The 15765-nt window shown below is 29.4% G+C and overlaps 2 protein-coding genes across 3 annotated transcripts; one reads left to right on the top strand and one right to left on the bottom strand.

Moving 5' to 3' along the window:
- The first annotated feature begins 4504 nt into the window (after positions 1–4504).
- On the top strand, positions 4505–7520 carry ACS6 (1-aminocyclopropane-1-carboxylic acid (acc) synthase 6). Its single transcript, XM_068614828.1, has 4 exons — positions 4505–5083; positions 5230–5361; positions 5472–5632; positions 6130–7520. Exons 1-4 carry the CDS (start codon positions 4913–4915, stop codon positions 7118–7120), a joined length of 1455 nt encoding a protein of 484 aa, XP_068470929.1. The 5' UTR covers positions 4505–4912; the 3' UTR covers positions 7121–7520.
- A 5660-nt stretch (positions 7521–13180) lies between these two features.
- Positions 13181–15315, bottom strand: LOC137812676 (heavy metal-associated isoprenylated plant protein 39). Of its 2 annotated transcripts, XM_068614827.2 has the most exons (3): positions 15082–15315; positions 14602–14677; positions 13181–13954 (listed from the first exon to the last, which is right to left on the bottom strand). In XM_068614827.2, exons 1-3 carry the CDS (start codon positions 15085–15087, stop codon positions 13620–13622), a joined length of 417 nt encoding a protein of 138 aa, XP_068470928.1. In that variant the 5' UTR covers positions 15088–15315; the 3' UTR covers positions 13181–13619. The 2 variants fall into 2 exon arrangements, with proteins under 2 accessions (XP_068470928.1, XP_090155237.1); XM_090299111.1 differs by lacking the exon at positions 15082–15315 and having other exon boundaries at positions 13181–13972.
- Positions 15316–15765: the final 450 nt, after the last annotated feature.

Raw genomic sequence — 15765 nt, 5'->3', positions numbered from 1 at the left:
CAAACTTTTAATCGAATTAATGATTTACTATTTTAATAATATTAAATATCGAGATAATTGAATGATATAATATTTTAATTATATTATAAACATTATTTTCTATCCAAGGTTAATTCAAGATGATTTATAGAATTGATCACTAAAATTAGTAGAAGTCATTTTTTTTATTTAATAAAGAAATTAATATTGATTTGAGTTAATTTGAAAGCTCGTGATACATGTCTTAATATTAAAGAAGTACGTGGATTTAAGAATTAAAGATATGAAGTCTAATATTTTGTTGATGCATAAGTAACAGTCCATGTCACTTGTATCTATCCACAAGTATTATTATGGGGATATTCAGTGTATCTATAAATATTTTTGTTAACGAGTAAAACAAAACAAATAAAAGATATATAGTTATTAACTTATTATCTGTCTCCCTTGTTAACGAGTGAATGCTAATTAAACTATTAATTTCCAATTCCTGGTAAGATTTATTTATATTTACGTTGAATAATTTAAAAAAAACAAGTTTAATACATGGATGCATTTTTATATTAAAATTAAATTACGAAATAATTAAAGATTATAAATTGAAATTTATAAATAAAGGAACTACAACTTAAAATCAAACACAAAACGGTGCGTGATAAAATTTGGCATTATTAAGTGAAAAAAATTAAAATAATTATATTAGAATTAAAATTAGTTAATTAATTTCAAATTATATTTTTAATTCTAAAACAATTATGCAAAGCTATGAATAATTATCTTAAATCATTTTTTAATTATTAGTCATCAAGCTTTAAAAATTATCAATTCTCAGTTTAAAATCTTTGTGAATTCCACATCGACTAAAGATTAGAGCCTTTCATAGTATATAAGTGAGTGCAAACCTCATTTCATTGAGCCGGTTTTATGAGGTTCAGTTAGGTTTAAAATTCACTTCTTAACAAAATCATCCCCAAATTTTTTTATTGATTATTCAGATTATTTAATTATCGGTATACTACATATCTTAATAAAATATTTATAATTGTTTTTTTTTATGTATAATTATAATTATTATAAAATTTTAAGTTTATATCTTTGTACGTAATATGAATATGAAATTTATGTCTTGAAGAATGAGTTGCATGATAAACGCGGTTATTTTGAGATGAATGCACGGAACCGACTTAACATATTTATCACGTCTATCACATTTATGATGTAAAAAATGTTTATGCTGCATAAACTCATTTTGGTGATATAATTATGATTCAAAATATTTCAGTATTGAATTTTTACGATGTATTAATTTGACAAATGTGTTTTAGTTTTTTTGCATTTTTCTTTTTGTCATATTTGATTTATACTTCTTTATATTACATCTTTTTATTTCTTTGAATGTGGAATAGAATTGGGGTGTCTACTGTTTTATTTTTTCTTTCTAAAAATCACAATCATATGCTGTCTTCAAAAAGTTAATGATAACTCCGTAGTTTACTAAAATGTTGCCGAAATAACATGCCAGACACGTAGAATCAGACGACAGTGTGTATGCGAAGGGAACGTCTAACAGAAAAATAGTAAGTGGAGGAGATTATAGTACGACAACGATATGTTTTTATAAGCTTGAGATTATTTTGGTCTGTTGTTGGAAGTATAAGTGAATCATGAATTTGAGTGTACATATTAAAAATGAAAAGTTGAATCATGCATTTGATCTAGAAGCTGGGAACAGAACAAAAAAATAGCCAGTTGAACAACTCCAGTGTCTCTCTATGGGTATTTAATTTTTATTTTTGCCACTATAATAGTTGGTTCCTCTTTATTGGAAAAAAATAAAAATAATAGTTATTTTGAATCCCATTGCTTCCACTGCCGACAGGAACACCACATGCGTGGTGTCGAAGAAGAAATAATTGAGGTTATGCGTGGAATACGAGTTTTACATATACTTAGGTTGTGTACAAGATCACGCGTGTAGAGTGAGTTCCGCGTATATAGGGTGTAGGTAGGTAGAGTGTCGAGTGTATCAGGTCACACTCTCTTTTCATGCCACCTAAGTCTCCGTTTGTGACGGATTTGTATTAGGGATTATAAGATGGGGTAACCATGTACACTCTTAGTCCCTTATTAATTTTTTTTTGGAATAGACTCATTAATATAGTTTAGGTTTGATCTATATGAGAATTAATAGTCAGTGGAATGGGTTGGTTCCTAAAAATAAATCCTAAACCCTACAAAAAATAATATCCTACTTCTTAATTATTTTAGTGAGATATTTATTTTATATTATTATTTTTTAAAAAAAATTTAAATTTAATGTATTAAAAAAAATATTTTATTTAATCATCTAAAGAAGTTAATAGTAAGAGTGATAGAGAATTTAATTTTAAATAAAATCTTATATTTAAAATTTGTTAATAAAAAAAATAATATAAAGAAGATATTTAAATAAGATACTTGTTAAAAAATTAGTCATCTTCTTTAAAATATTTTGTAGCTAATCTTTGGCAAGATACTCTGATATATTACATGTATATATAGAAAAAATAGATGCAAAACAAAACTTTGATTACTTTTAATCAAGTCTTCTAACAACTCTTATACTTGAATTCATAAATTGAATGAATTGAAACAATAAAATTTTAATTTTTCAACAGCACAAATATTTTTTTTATAATTAATGTTTTAAAAAAAAAAAATATTTTCCTTATGCAGGATGGCCTGTAGGCCCGCGTATTACCTCTTATGCGGAGTGGGCCAGTGAAATGAACTGACACTACTTGCATGAGACGAGGCAACCCGACCCGCATTTTGTGGGCTAAACACCAGATGGTCTGCAAGCCTGCGTACTATCTCCTATGAAAAATGGGCCAATGAAATGAACACACTACTTGCACGAAGCAGAACAATCCAACTCACATTTTGTGAACTAAACGTGGGGCAGATCAATGGGGGAGGTTATCTTGCATTGTCATCCCTAATTGATATATACGAAGAAAAAACAATTAAAAATAGAAAACTAAACAAAATAAAGGTGTTTTTTACTAGAGAACTTAAATATTTTGGCATAAGATTGAATATTGCTTCCTTAGAATGAATATTGCTTCCTTAGAATGTAATAGAATCATTGAATCATATCTTCCTTTTTTAGAATGGAACATTTATCAATAGATCCTAAGAAGACTGTCTAATGATTTTAAACACACATGGAGGAGTGTATAGTCCTTTTTTAGTGAGACCTTCTAAACTTTAACGCATTGTAATTCTTTATTTGAGTTATATAACAAGGTCCAAAATCTCTACAATAGTCAAAATCAAGATGACAGTAAAATATATTTAAAACTAGGTTTACACAAGGATTCTAATTATGGTCAAATTTCATCTAGTTATGTGAATCTCATATAAAACAATAAGTTTTATTCTCAATTGTAGTCTAAGAAGCTAATGCTAGATGCTCTAAGAGTGAATAGAAATATACTCATCACTAGTCCATCTTCTTACCGAAAATTTATTGGAAATCTAATATATCTTACAAATATGCATCTTGATATTATTCATGTTTTCCACCATCCATGCCAATTTGTTGTTGCTCTAATCTTAATATACCATTAAGCTTCTCTTTGGATCTTAAGATTGTTAGAATATATGTCCTTAAACGAGAGGGAGGTGAATTGTTTTTTCATCAAACACTTGGATTTGGATTCTTCAAAGCACTTGATCACTCTTGATCAACAAAGATATCTCAAACAAACACCTAAAAAGTTATTTTTTCTTGTTGCAACTAGTGATGTTCAATTCAATGCCTTTAGTGATTATGGTTGGGATGGATGTCTTAACTCACGATGATTTATCACTGATTATATTATCTGCCTTGGTTATTCCTCTATATCATGACATTTAAATAAATAACCAATTGTTTCTAGAAGCTCTTTAGAAATATAATACAGAACTCTTGTATCAACAACATGTGAATATCTTACAATATATCTTCATATTCCTCATACTCAACCTACTCTTCTATATTTTGATAATCAACCAACTATACAAATTACTTCCAACCAAGCCTTTTATGAACACACCAAACATATTAAAATTGATTGTCATATTTAAACAATGATTAATTAAACTCCTCCCTATATACTCCATTTTGTAAAAAGTAAACATTTTAACCAAAATTTTGCTACCATCCACCTTTGATCCTTTATGTTCAAGCTAAGAATGCTCACAATTTACTTCGAACTTGAGGGATTTTCAAAAAGTTAAAATAAATTCTTAATAATGATTAAGTTATCCTCTTGTTATAACTAATGTTTCGTCAATGCTATTTTTATGTTTCTGTATTTGTTTTTCAGTTTTATTATTTCTATCTTGTATATAAGCTAAAACTTATCACCTTCTATTACAATTCAATTAAATCTTTTTATGAGTTTTTTTTTTTTTTTTTCTGTCCATGCCTTGCCTGGTTTTTCTCTTCTCTTCCTTGCTCATTATTCGTTCTAAAGTGTTATCTTGAAAGAAAATCTATGAGGTTGCACTGAGTTGACAAAAAAAATATTACAAGTGGCACTTCGATAGCTCTCACAAAGTATTACTAATTAATAGTGGGTCTGCTGCGTACAAACTCTGCCTAATTTTCAAACCCAAGAACTGTCATATTCCCATCTTCACCCCTTCTCTCCTTCCTCTGAACCTTCATTTATTTGGACCACTGTCTCTCAAAGTCAAGCTGAATGTGTACACTGAATTCTTTAAATAGACCACTTCTCTCCCTTCTCTTCTTCATTGCAACACATTGCCTCTCTAAATTATTCATACCAAATTCCAAACTTCATTTCAACATCCTCTCTCCCACTTACTTGGATTTCATCAATTCCTATAAATTCACACACTTTTTCACACTACACACTCTAAGCACAACATTAACATACACCATATGGGTTTGAAGGCCATGGACAAAACTCAATTGTTGTCCAAGATGGCTATGGGGGATGGACATGGTGAATCATCCCCATACTTTGATGGATGGAAGGCTTATGATGAAAATCCCTTTCACCCCACAGATAATCCTAACGGGGTCATCCAAATGGGTCTTGCTGAGAATCAGGTATAAAGCCTATAAAACTTCATTCCAATGTCTTGCAATTTTGATAACTTATCACAATTGCATAAAATTTGAGGAATATGGTATATGCACACAATATAATACCATTATTTATCTGCTTCTAATCTAATTATCTTAAACTTTTGCAGCTTACTTCTGATTTGGTTGAAGATTGGATACTGAACAACCCAGAGGCCTCCATTTGCACCCCAGAAGGAATAATTGATTTCAGGGCCATAGCTAACTTTCAGGATTATCATGGTCTAGCCGAGTTCAGAAATGTGAGTTACAACAAAGTGTGAAATTTGATCACAACACTCCCTTTATCCATAAATTACTACTGATAACATTTGATACACTTAAACTAAACGTGAATTGAAAACTTGCACAGGCTGTGGCTAAATTCATGGGTAGAACAAGAGGAAACAGAATCAAGTTTGACCCTGACCGTATTGTCATGAGTGGTGGAGCCACCGGAGCACACGAAGTCACTGCCTTTTGTTTGGCAGATCCCGGTGAAGCATTTCTAGTGCCCATTCCCTATTATCCAGGGTAATAATATATTCAATTCACTTTTTTATTTCTTTCTTTAATTTGTTTCATTATTTTTTGGGCATTAGTTGATAAGAAAATAATGTTAATGAAGTATGCTTATGCATGTCATGACGTTTCTCATTTAATAATCCATTTAGGTGCATAGCTCCACTTAGTGGAATTCTGCTGGATTAGAAAACAGGATAATGAGATTTGATGGCACTACCTTTTTTCTCACTTTTATAATGGAACAACTTTGCAGTTTCAACCTTCCATTGGAAGTAGTCAACGATCATATCAAATAAAAAATTAAAGCCCTCAAATTAAAATCAAACTAAGACCACAATTGAATAACAATTTGACCATGAACATTGTTTGATTATTCGTTGTCACGCCATCACGGACTTTCTTTTCTTCTTCCTATTACAAGAAAATTTATGTTATGATATGATAACTTTATTGACATCTACATCTTAATATTGGTTTCTTACGAGAATCTGAATTTCCTATTGCAGTTTTGACCGGGATTTGAGGTGGAGAACGGGAGTTCAACTTGTTCCAGTTATGTGCGATAGCTCAAATAATTTCATGTTGACAAAGGAAGCATTGGAAGATGCCTATGAGAAAGCTAGGGAGAATAACATCAGAGTAAAGGGTTTACTCATCACCAATCCATCAAATCCATTAGGCACGATCATGGACAGAAAAACACTGAGAACAGTGGTGAGCTTCATTAATGAGAAGCGTATCCACCTTGTATGTGATGAAATATATGCTGCAACAGTTTTCAGCCACCCCGGTTTCATAAGCATAGCTGAGATATTAGAGGAAGAAACAGACATAGAGTGTGACCGCAACCTCGTTCACATTGTTTATAGTCTTTCAAAGGACATGGGGTTCCCTGGCTTCAGAGTTGGCATCATATACTCTTACAATGATGCTGTGGTTAACTGTGCACGCAAAATGTCAAGCTTTGGATTGGTGTCAACACAGACTCAGTATCTTTTAGCATCAATGCTAAATGATGATGAGTTTGTGGAGAGGTTTCTGGCAGAGAGTGCAAAGAGGTTGTCACAAAGGTTCATGGTTTTCACTGGGGGGTTGGCCAAAGTTGGCATAAAGTGCTTGCAAAGCAATGCTGGTCTCTTTGTGTGGATGGATTTAAGGCACCTTCTCAAAACGCCAACTCTTGACTCTGAAATGGAGCTTTGGAAAGTGATTATTCATGAAGTTAAGATCAATGTTTCACCTGGCTCTTCTTTCCATTGCACTGAGCCAGGGTGGTTTAGGGTGTGCTATGCCAACATGGATGATATGGCTGTGCAAATTGCTTTGCAAAGAATCCGCACCTTTGTGCTTCAAAACAAGGAGGTGGTGGTGTCTAAAAAGAAACTTTGTTGGCACAGTAACTTGAGGCTGAGCCTCAAGACCAGAAGGTTTGATGATATCATGATGTCACCTCACTCTCCCTTACCTCAGTCACCCATGGTTAAAGCCACAAATTGAGTCCGCATATTCCTCTGAATCGTTTAGAAGATGTAACTGATATGTGAAGAGATTATTTGGTTCTTTGATTTGTTATTTGAAGGTACATAAGTGCTACATTTGTTCTTTGGAACAACAATAACAGGAAATTCCTGATGCTGTTTTTGTGATCGGCATTACAGTCTAGTGTGGAGGATGCCTTGCATCCTTGAAGTTGTGCTGCTTGATGCACGTCCCTTCAATCTTAGGGACATTTTTTCTTTTTTCACTTACCAAAAATTGGGTTCAAGGTGAAAAAAGTTTATAAACTTTGTATTGGTTTATCAGAAGAGTCCAAAAGATGTTTGTATTCTGTCACTGAAATCGTAACTTTCAATTATGAATAAATTGTCAATAATAAAGCTGTTCAAATTCATTTCCATTCGCACGAAAGACTCCTACATTTTTTCCTCTTCTTCATTTGTAAAAAAGTCAAAAACGAGATTTTGAATACTGTATGACAAGAAAAAGATGACTGCCTGATAAACATTTGTTGGAAGCTCCATAAGTCAAAATATGATAAATAAAATAATAGGTGAGATATGTTCTCTTCTCGGAAACCATGCTCACTGCAATTTCAGATTCTTCTTTAAGCAACTTTCGATGTCACCAATAGCCAGTTCAAAGTTGATAACAAGTTTAAAACTAAAGGTTGGTGATGTTGTTAACGATTAGACAAAAACCATTCCCAAAAGTTCATTTACATTAAAATAAATTAAAGTGTAATACGTGTTAATACCCCAGAAGAGTGAAACTCATAAAATGAAAAGAGTCTAATAATTTAAGCCTTTTTAGAAAGGAGATTCTATTTTACTTCAAAAGGAAGAAAAACATGTCCCCTTTTGCATTGTATTTAAGCCTTACAGCTTTAAAATAATGCCATAGGTAGGTTCTTTGCTCAACTACTGCAGAGCACACACACAAAACAATGCTAATGGTAAGGAGAAAAAAGTAATGAAATCTCAACCATTTATTTTGGTTTTCAAATAACACATATATGCTTGGAAACAGTCAATCTGATGAAGTCAGAACAAATTTGGTGCTGCAAATAATAATAGTTTTCTTTAAAAAAGTAGTGAGAGAATGGTTGAATGGCACAAAGAATGACATCACTTGAATACCCTGCAGTTTATGGGAGTTACTGGAAGCAAAGCATGGTATGACCTAAGCTATTTTGCATTTAAATGGCTGCACATTCTTGCTTGCTATGAACATTTTGAGTGACAGATCAAATCGTCACTGATTATTATAATATGGATAACACATTTGATAAAGGAACACATCACAGATGACTGTGTCATCTCCATAATGAAGAGGCTTCACCTACAAGAGTTCAAGCATCTTTTACATAACTGAGGGATTCATAATTCCTTTTCCTTCTGGTCATTATCAAAATCTGCACCTAAATCTAACAGACTGTCTTTTTTGTTTAACAACATGCACATAAATCAACTCTCTTTATTTTTTATTCATTTACATTATATTACACTTTTCATGCCTTACATCATTCTATATTCCTATTCTATTCTTTTAAAAGTTTAATTAAAATTTAAGTAACTCATAAATTTAGATATTTTTAATTATTTCTAATTAAAAAAATTCATTTAATTATTTAAAATATGTTTACCTTTGTTTAAGTATTTCATTGTTAACAAGATGACATAATCATTATTTTTATATTTTTCTCTTTTTAATCTTCTTCAACTCCTTAGTAAGATTGAGTTAATTCATAAATTAGAGAAGATTGAAGAAAAAAAATTAAGTTAAAAATGGAAAAAGAGAATAAGGGTATATTATTCAGAAAAATTTATATAAATAAAAACTATATTTTGAATAGAACAAAAATATTTAATCCCCATAAAAATACTCAAAGTTATGACTTGCTTAAAACTTGACTAATATTTTTAAATTATAATTTAAATAACTTTTTCTCCAACATAGCAACTTTTTTTTTTTTTTATTAAAATAGGTCTACAAATAACTCCTAACATTTATCCAAAATATTTTAAAATTTTAAGAGATATTAATGAGCTTATGTTATAAGAATACTAATTTAAGGATTGATTCTTTAACTATGTTTTAATTCTATATTTCATACATTAACTTCGTCCACTAACAATTAATAATATTTTATTCTTCTATTTATTTGTCTTTTTTTATATTTTGTTTGTTTCATATTATATTAGAGATTTTTCATGTTACATTAATGAGTAAATTTAAGGTTAACATTCCCTTCAAGTTATATTAGAAAGTAAATTTAAGGTTAATATTTCTTATAAAAGATGCTTATAATACAAGGTTTATATTTACTTGAATGCTGTAAATTTATTTAATTTATTTTAATAAGAACAGTTTGTTAAGTGAGAATTATTTTTATTTATGTACTGTAAATTTATAATTATAAATAGACTTTATATTTAATTAATGTGATATCTACGACATATTACAATATTATAGAAAGAACTAAAAATATATGGCACAAGTGTTTGGGGTCCTAAAAATGAAGGGGCAATAATTATCATATATTTAAAAATAAAAGAAAACACAGAAAAAGCTTTTTAAAAAGTGAGATTGGCTTGGCAAGGGTTTTTCTGATGAAAGAATTGTTGAAAAAAAAAAAAGATTTTTAACGAAAGAGAAATGAGTAAAAGAAAATTCATTCAAAGATTTGTTAAGTAGTCTTTCACTGCAAGTAGGATGAGAATAAGTCAAATTATCCAATAAGGTTCAATTTAACTTAATCTGTCTAATAAAAAAAGGTTATATTTAAACTTTTAAAATATAAATAACATATATTATAATTTTATATTTTAATAAATTAAAAAATTTCATATATAATTTATTAATTTTGTGTTTTATAATTGCGTCTAAAGTAACACAAAAAATAAATAGTAACATTAATCTATAGGTAGTGATACGTTAACACAACAAATAATACAAATACACACTTCACATTCCAATAAACTGATATTTTAATCATATTTAATTTATTTTTTAATTAAAAATATTATTATATTATTATAATAATTTGTTATATATATATATATTATTTTTTTTATTTTTTTGTGTTAAAAAAATCTTTTCCTAATCTATAATATGACACAATTCTCAACTACTCAAAATAAAATAGTCTTGACATAAAATGTTTATATACATGATGGTGGATCATAAATTAAAAATAAAGTGGATCTTCAATCCCTTTAAAAAAATGAGATGAGAAAAGTTTATCCAAGTTAACAAAATGGATTGATTAAAGGCTTTTTCTTCCTGCACCCCTAAAATTTTATAAATCCCAAAACTGACATTGACCTTTTATTTGAAAAAGGACACCGTGGTTACTGAAAATTGGGATCTAGAAGTGTGCTACAGATTCATCAATCTGGAACTAAATATAATTTTTTTTTTCCGGATGAGGGGGTGTTTCAAAAGCAAATTTTGCATAAATTATTGATTTCCGAATTGTTGAATCCGGAAGCCTAATTCTGTTACGGATTGGTGGATCCAGAATGTTTTTTTTTTTAATTATGAATTTCTGAATCTGGAATTCATATTTCTATTATGGATTGGTGGATCCGGAATGTTATTTTTGAATGATGAATTTTTTAATGTAAAATGCATATTTTGAATTACAAATTGGTGGATCCGAAATTTTACCAGAAGTGTCAATCTGAATTTTTTTCAGATTTCATAATCCAGAATGCAAAAAATTAAATACAGTTCAAATACATTTTAAGGTTTTAAAAAAATAATAGGAACAATTTGATTTTTACATAACATTGTGGGGTGCAAGAAAAAAAATATAAGGATACAGGAAGAAACTACCTTGATTGAAAGTCATGGCCCATCCAATTAATGGGTGGGTTAGCGGGCCAACCTATCAATTTTTTTTATATATATGTTAAATGCATGTTTAATTATATAAATATTTTTAAAATTTTAATTAAATAATTAATACCTTTAATTAGATAAATTAAAATAATAATTATTTTTACACGTTAAATAAATCTATTATAATCAATATTTAGAATTTATTTTTTACGTATTAATTATTTATGTTATAATATTATTTTTATTCTTTAAATAATATATAACAAAAAAGTTAAATAGAATTTGTCAAAGTGGGATGGTGGGTTGAAAAATCAACTCGATTAGCAAGTTAAACTAAAAGTCTTTATAGTATGATACGGTAATTCATTGAGTCAATTTAATTTAATTTAATTGGCTCATTAATCTGTTAGATTAATAGACTATGTTGGTTAAAAGACTAAATTATATTAATCAATTTAACTTTTTTTTACAGATTAAATGAGTTGATATATGTGTTTAATCTGTTTTATCATTTCTGTGTATTTAGAAGTCTTCACAATAAATAATAAAAAAGTTTCTACTAAAAAAACATAAGGATATCAATTTACTTGTTGATACATGCTTTTATCACAACAAATAATTCTTGGTGGATTTACAATAGTTGAGCAAATTGTAAATCAATAATCAAGACTCAAGAGTTTTTCAGTAAGCTTTGAAAATAAAAGATTAAAAGGATTAAAGTGGAGAAAAACAACAACAATATTACAGGTAAAAACGTAGAAGATTCAAGAAAATTAAACCTTTGAAGTTCAAATTAGAGTTTTTCAAGAACTAACACAAGGGAGAGAGATTTGTTAGCAGACAAAATTTTAAAAAAATATTTTAATGATTTAGTACCACTTATTGTTATATTAATTTATACTTTGAAGAGTACAAATTTAAAAAGTTTTTTTTAAAAAAAAAAAAAATTAAATTATGTTTGAGCCGTGAATAAGATCAATAACATGTGTTTACAATAAATGTTCTTAATGTTATAAATTCCATTCTCCTATTTCTTCATCTTTCTTATCTTTTATTGTGTTTTGGTTTATCTTGATGAAAGCAGCTCATACTAATTTGTTATCATTCTAATTGGTGGTTTGTCAACATCAAGAATTTAAAACCGACCAACAAATCAGAAGAAACCTTTTCACCATTCAATGTCACACTCACTACAAAATGATGCAATGCTTCAATGCTTTTTACATACCTCCTAATACACCGGAAGAGCCACTAGCTTCATAACCTACTTGATGCTAAAATTATTCCTTTTAAACCTACTTTTCTAAATACACATTTTATTATTTTAGGATTATCATTGGAATTTATTTACAACAATAGCATACACACCATTCTCATTCTTCCCCTCTAAACTATATTTTGTATTAAACTATATCTTATAGATAGTTTGATAACAGTCCAATTATATACTATATAAACCTTCAATTCATATCACACGTGAAATTATATATTTATGAGTGGTTCAATAGTGGATGATTTCTAAAACATTCTTGTTAGGATAAACTTTAAATAACTCTGGTAACATAGTAAAAAGTGGACTTTAAGTTTAATTCAACCTTATAAAAGCAACTCACAAAATAAGTTTGTCCTCAGTTATATACTATAAAATGTGAAATGTCTTATCTCTAGTATGTCGATGTCGAAGTGTGATCTCCAATATTTTATTTCATTTGTAAACCAATTGTGTTGTTAAATAGATAAAAATGTAATTGATAAGTATATGACTTATCATGTTATAAGTTTGACGAAGTAATTGTTTATAACTTTTTTAATAGATTTTATTTTAATTACTCATGACCTAATTTGACATTATCAACTAAGGTTAATAAATTAGAGATTAAAAACGCAATTGTTTTTAAAAAAAAATATGCATTACTATCTGGGAAGTTACTTAATTGATATTGTTATTTGAAGAAAAGGACAAGAAAATATTGATGGAGAAAAAGGGACTATAAATATTAAGTTTTAATTAGAGATTAAAGATAATTTTTAAGACGTCTAGAGAAAAATAATAATACTATATCCAATTAAAAACGTTTTGTTAAACTAAACCCACTTAATCTTTTGATTAAATATTTGAAGTTACCTTGGGTTGTTGTGACAACCCTACCTTAAACTTCTTAATCAATGGACATGCTTTCAACCGCAAGCTAACGATATTAATTTGGCCACTGGTTTTGGCAACAAAACTAAAACCACGATTCAATATTTTAATCTTCTGAATACAAAAATCCTTAACATCGTCATCATATCTTGATCTAGACAATAAAAGTAAAACACTCTGTTCCACAATTCAATCTTATCCCAACAAAAACTTTTCAAAATGCTACGGTCACCCCAGATGTATACATCAAGTAGACTTCAAGAACCCTCATGAATACATTACACAAACTCCCAATTCACACTACTTTTGAATTGGTATCACATACCACAATAATGATCAATATTCCCACAATACACACATCAATTGATTTATTCATTCAAAACCTCCATAGCCTGTTTTGGTACATCGTAAACCTCTACATGTCTCAATTGATTCATGTTTGGTGCCATGGGATTGACCAATAAACATGAGTTGTGGTTTTTTGTTGTTGTTGTGGAACATGAGAGTGAGTCAACAAATAGCACAAGCATTAGGGTTCTCTTCAGCACTCTGAACATAGTAGTATGAGGTCATTTGGGGATTGTATGCTTTGTAGAGCTTCACAAGCTCTTCAATTTGTTGATTTGGATCTTTCTTCTTGTCATCTTCTTTCTTCTTGTTCTCCTCTTTTTTCCCATCATCTTTCTTGTCTTCTTCTTTCTTCTTCTCTGGCTCTTTTGCCGGCCCAACAGTTACAATCTCTGTGTGCCAACTTTTTCTCAATTTGCTCACCACACTCACAGGGTCTATGTCACCCACCACTGTCAGTTTCTTCTCCTTCATGTCCATGGAGATGGAATCGATACCTGCATATTCAAATTATCCTACTCACATCATCAAATATAATAAACATGTAGATAAATAAATTTCTGATCTCTTCATCTTCTCAAAACAATTTCTGTTTCTGTTTCATTTTAATTCTTCATGTTAGCCTTTTGTTTCTGATCAAATCAAAAGATTTGATGTAATTTCTGTCATTAGAAATCCTTTGATTTGTTCTGTTCTGTGTCATTTCAGAACCATCAAACCTCTTTTATTATTTTTAAAAAATCTGTTATTAGCTACATCATTACTTAATCATGGATCATAATAGAAAAATTAAGATTCGTTTTCTAAAAGCTGTTTAAGGAATTGATGATTAACAAATAACTTTAAGCCGTTCATTCTGAGTGGCAAGTAGCAACAAAATAAACGTCCATTTCCTGTGATGAACTCCTTTTCCTTTTATATTGGCAACATGGTTTATTGAAAGCCATTCTCACAAGTTAAAGACAATTGTTTAAATCAACTTTTATATATTGAATGCTTCCTAATGGTCCAATACTTCTTCCAGTTAGAAATTGCATTAAATAAAAGAGGGAATTTAGATAGATATCAGATGCATTTTTGTATTATTATTAAAATTATATTTTTTGACTCCATGAGTTATCCAAGTAAGGTCTTGAATCAGTACCTGAGAGGCTAGAAACCGATTTCATGGCCTTCTGCTTTGCTTTGTCATCGTGCAAATCCAATTTCACCACCACTTTCTGCAACAAAACAAAACAACAACAATCATCAATAAAGATTAAAACATGTTTGAGCTCTTTTTGTTCTCTGTTTGTAAAGAAGCTAAGCTAGGGAAAGAAGAGATGTGAAATTATATTGTAATTAGCATATGCACTATGCTAGAGTATACTGTAATCTGCAGCAACTATGATAGCTTAAAAATAATATGTATGAAACAAATTAGAAAATGGGAGATATAAAATGAAAAATCCACTTAAACAAGGATAAATTGAACTGGTCATTCTTGTTTAAAGGAAGAATGATGAGAAAGGGACATGAAGTTATGAAAGACAAAAGAAAAACATATAAGAATAGAGAGACACAGAAGATATAACATATGAAGTGCATAAGGAACTGAACTTTCAATAAGATTAGGAAATCTCACCTTCATTTACAAATTTGTCTAAGTTTTGATGATGAGTGAAGAGAGTGTGAAGAGGAAGAAGCAGAGAAATTAGCAGTGTAATTTCAGTATTGGGTTGGGGCAAGGTTTATGTGGAGCATAGACTACTTCCTATGCCATCAACCCTGTTATTATATAATGTAACATCAAAACAAGTCAAACAAGTGCCTTCTTAGTTAATTGTTTTTGGGTAAACTAACATTTTACATCATTTTCAATCCAATATAACTCGTTTAAGATTCTTAAATCAACCCTTCGTGTTAACATCACTCATTTTATTTTAAAACTTTCTAACTATGACATCTCTCTAAAGATATAAGAGGGAGTAATTCATCCATTTAAAAGTATAAAAAGTTTTAAGTTTTGGTAAGAAGTGCAGCATCTAAAATTATGTTTTCACTGGTATAAATACATATTTAAAAACTAAAAATGGGAATAAAATTAACTTTAATATTTTGAAAAATTATTTAAAGTTTGAGAAATGAAAACGTAATTTACCCGTTAGTTTTGGTTTGAATGAGAGTGTTGGAGAAGGAAGGGATGAAATTGACGCAAGAGTTATGACAGCCAAGAGAATTTGCGTGTTGTGTTGAACATTTGAAGGGGAAAACTTGACCAAGTCTTTGGCATTAGCAGCGACATATGACTCATGCTGCATGTTATACA

Source organism: Phaseolus vulgaris, chromosome 2, assembly GCF_051622355.1.
Source record: "Phaseolus vulgaris cultivar YP4 chromosome 2, ASM5162235v1, whole genome shotgun sequence".
Classification (NCBI taxonomy): Eukaryota; Viridiplantae; Streptophyta; class Magnoliopsida; order Fabales; family Fabaceae; genus Phaseolus; species Phaseolus vulgaris.
This window is presented reverse-complemented; position numbering and strand designations above follow the sequence as displayed.

What these genes read in the sequence shown, in the direction of transcription:
- ACS6 (XM_068614828.1), top strand. Translation starts at nt 4,913, where the DNA reads ATGGGTTTGAAGGCCATGGACAAAACTCAATTGTTGTCCAAGATGGCT. An exon ending in TGGGTCTTGCTGAGAATCAG is followed by an intron (nt 5,084 to 5,229) that starts GTATAAAGCCTA and finishes AAACTTTTGCAG; the next exon opens with CTTACTTCTGATTTGGTTGA. An exon ending in CCCATTCCCTATTATCCAGG is followed by an intron (nt 5,633 to 6,129) that starts GTAATAATATAT and finishes TTCCTATTGCAG; the next exon opens with TTTTGACCGGGATTTGAGGT.
- LOC137812676 (XM_068614827.2), bottom strand. An exon ending in ATCGGTTTCTAGCCTCTCAG is followed by an intron (nt 13,955 to 14,601) that starts GTACTGATTCAA and finishes TTGAATATGCAG; the next exon opens with GTATCGATTCCATCTCCATG.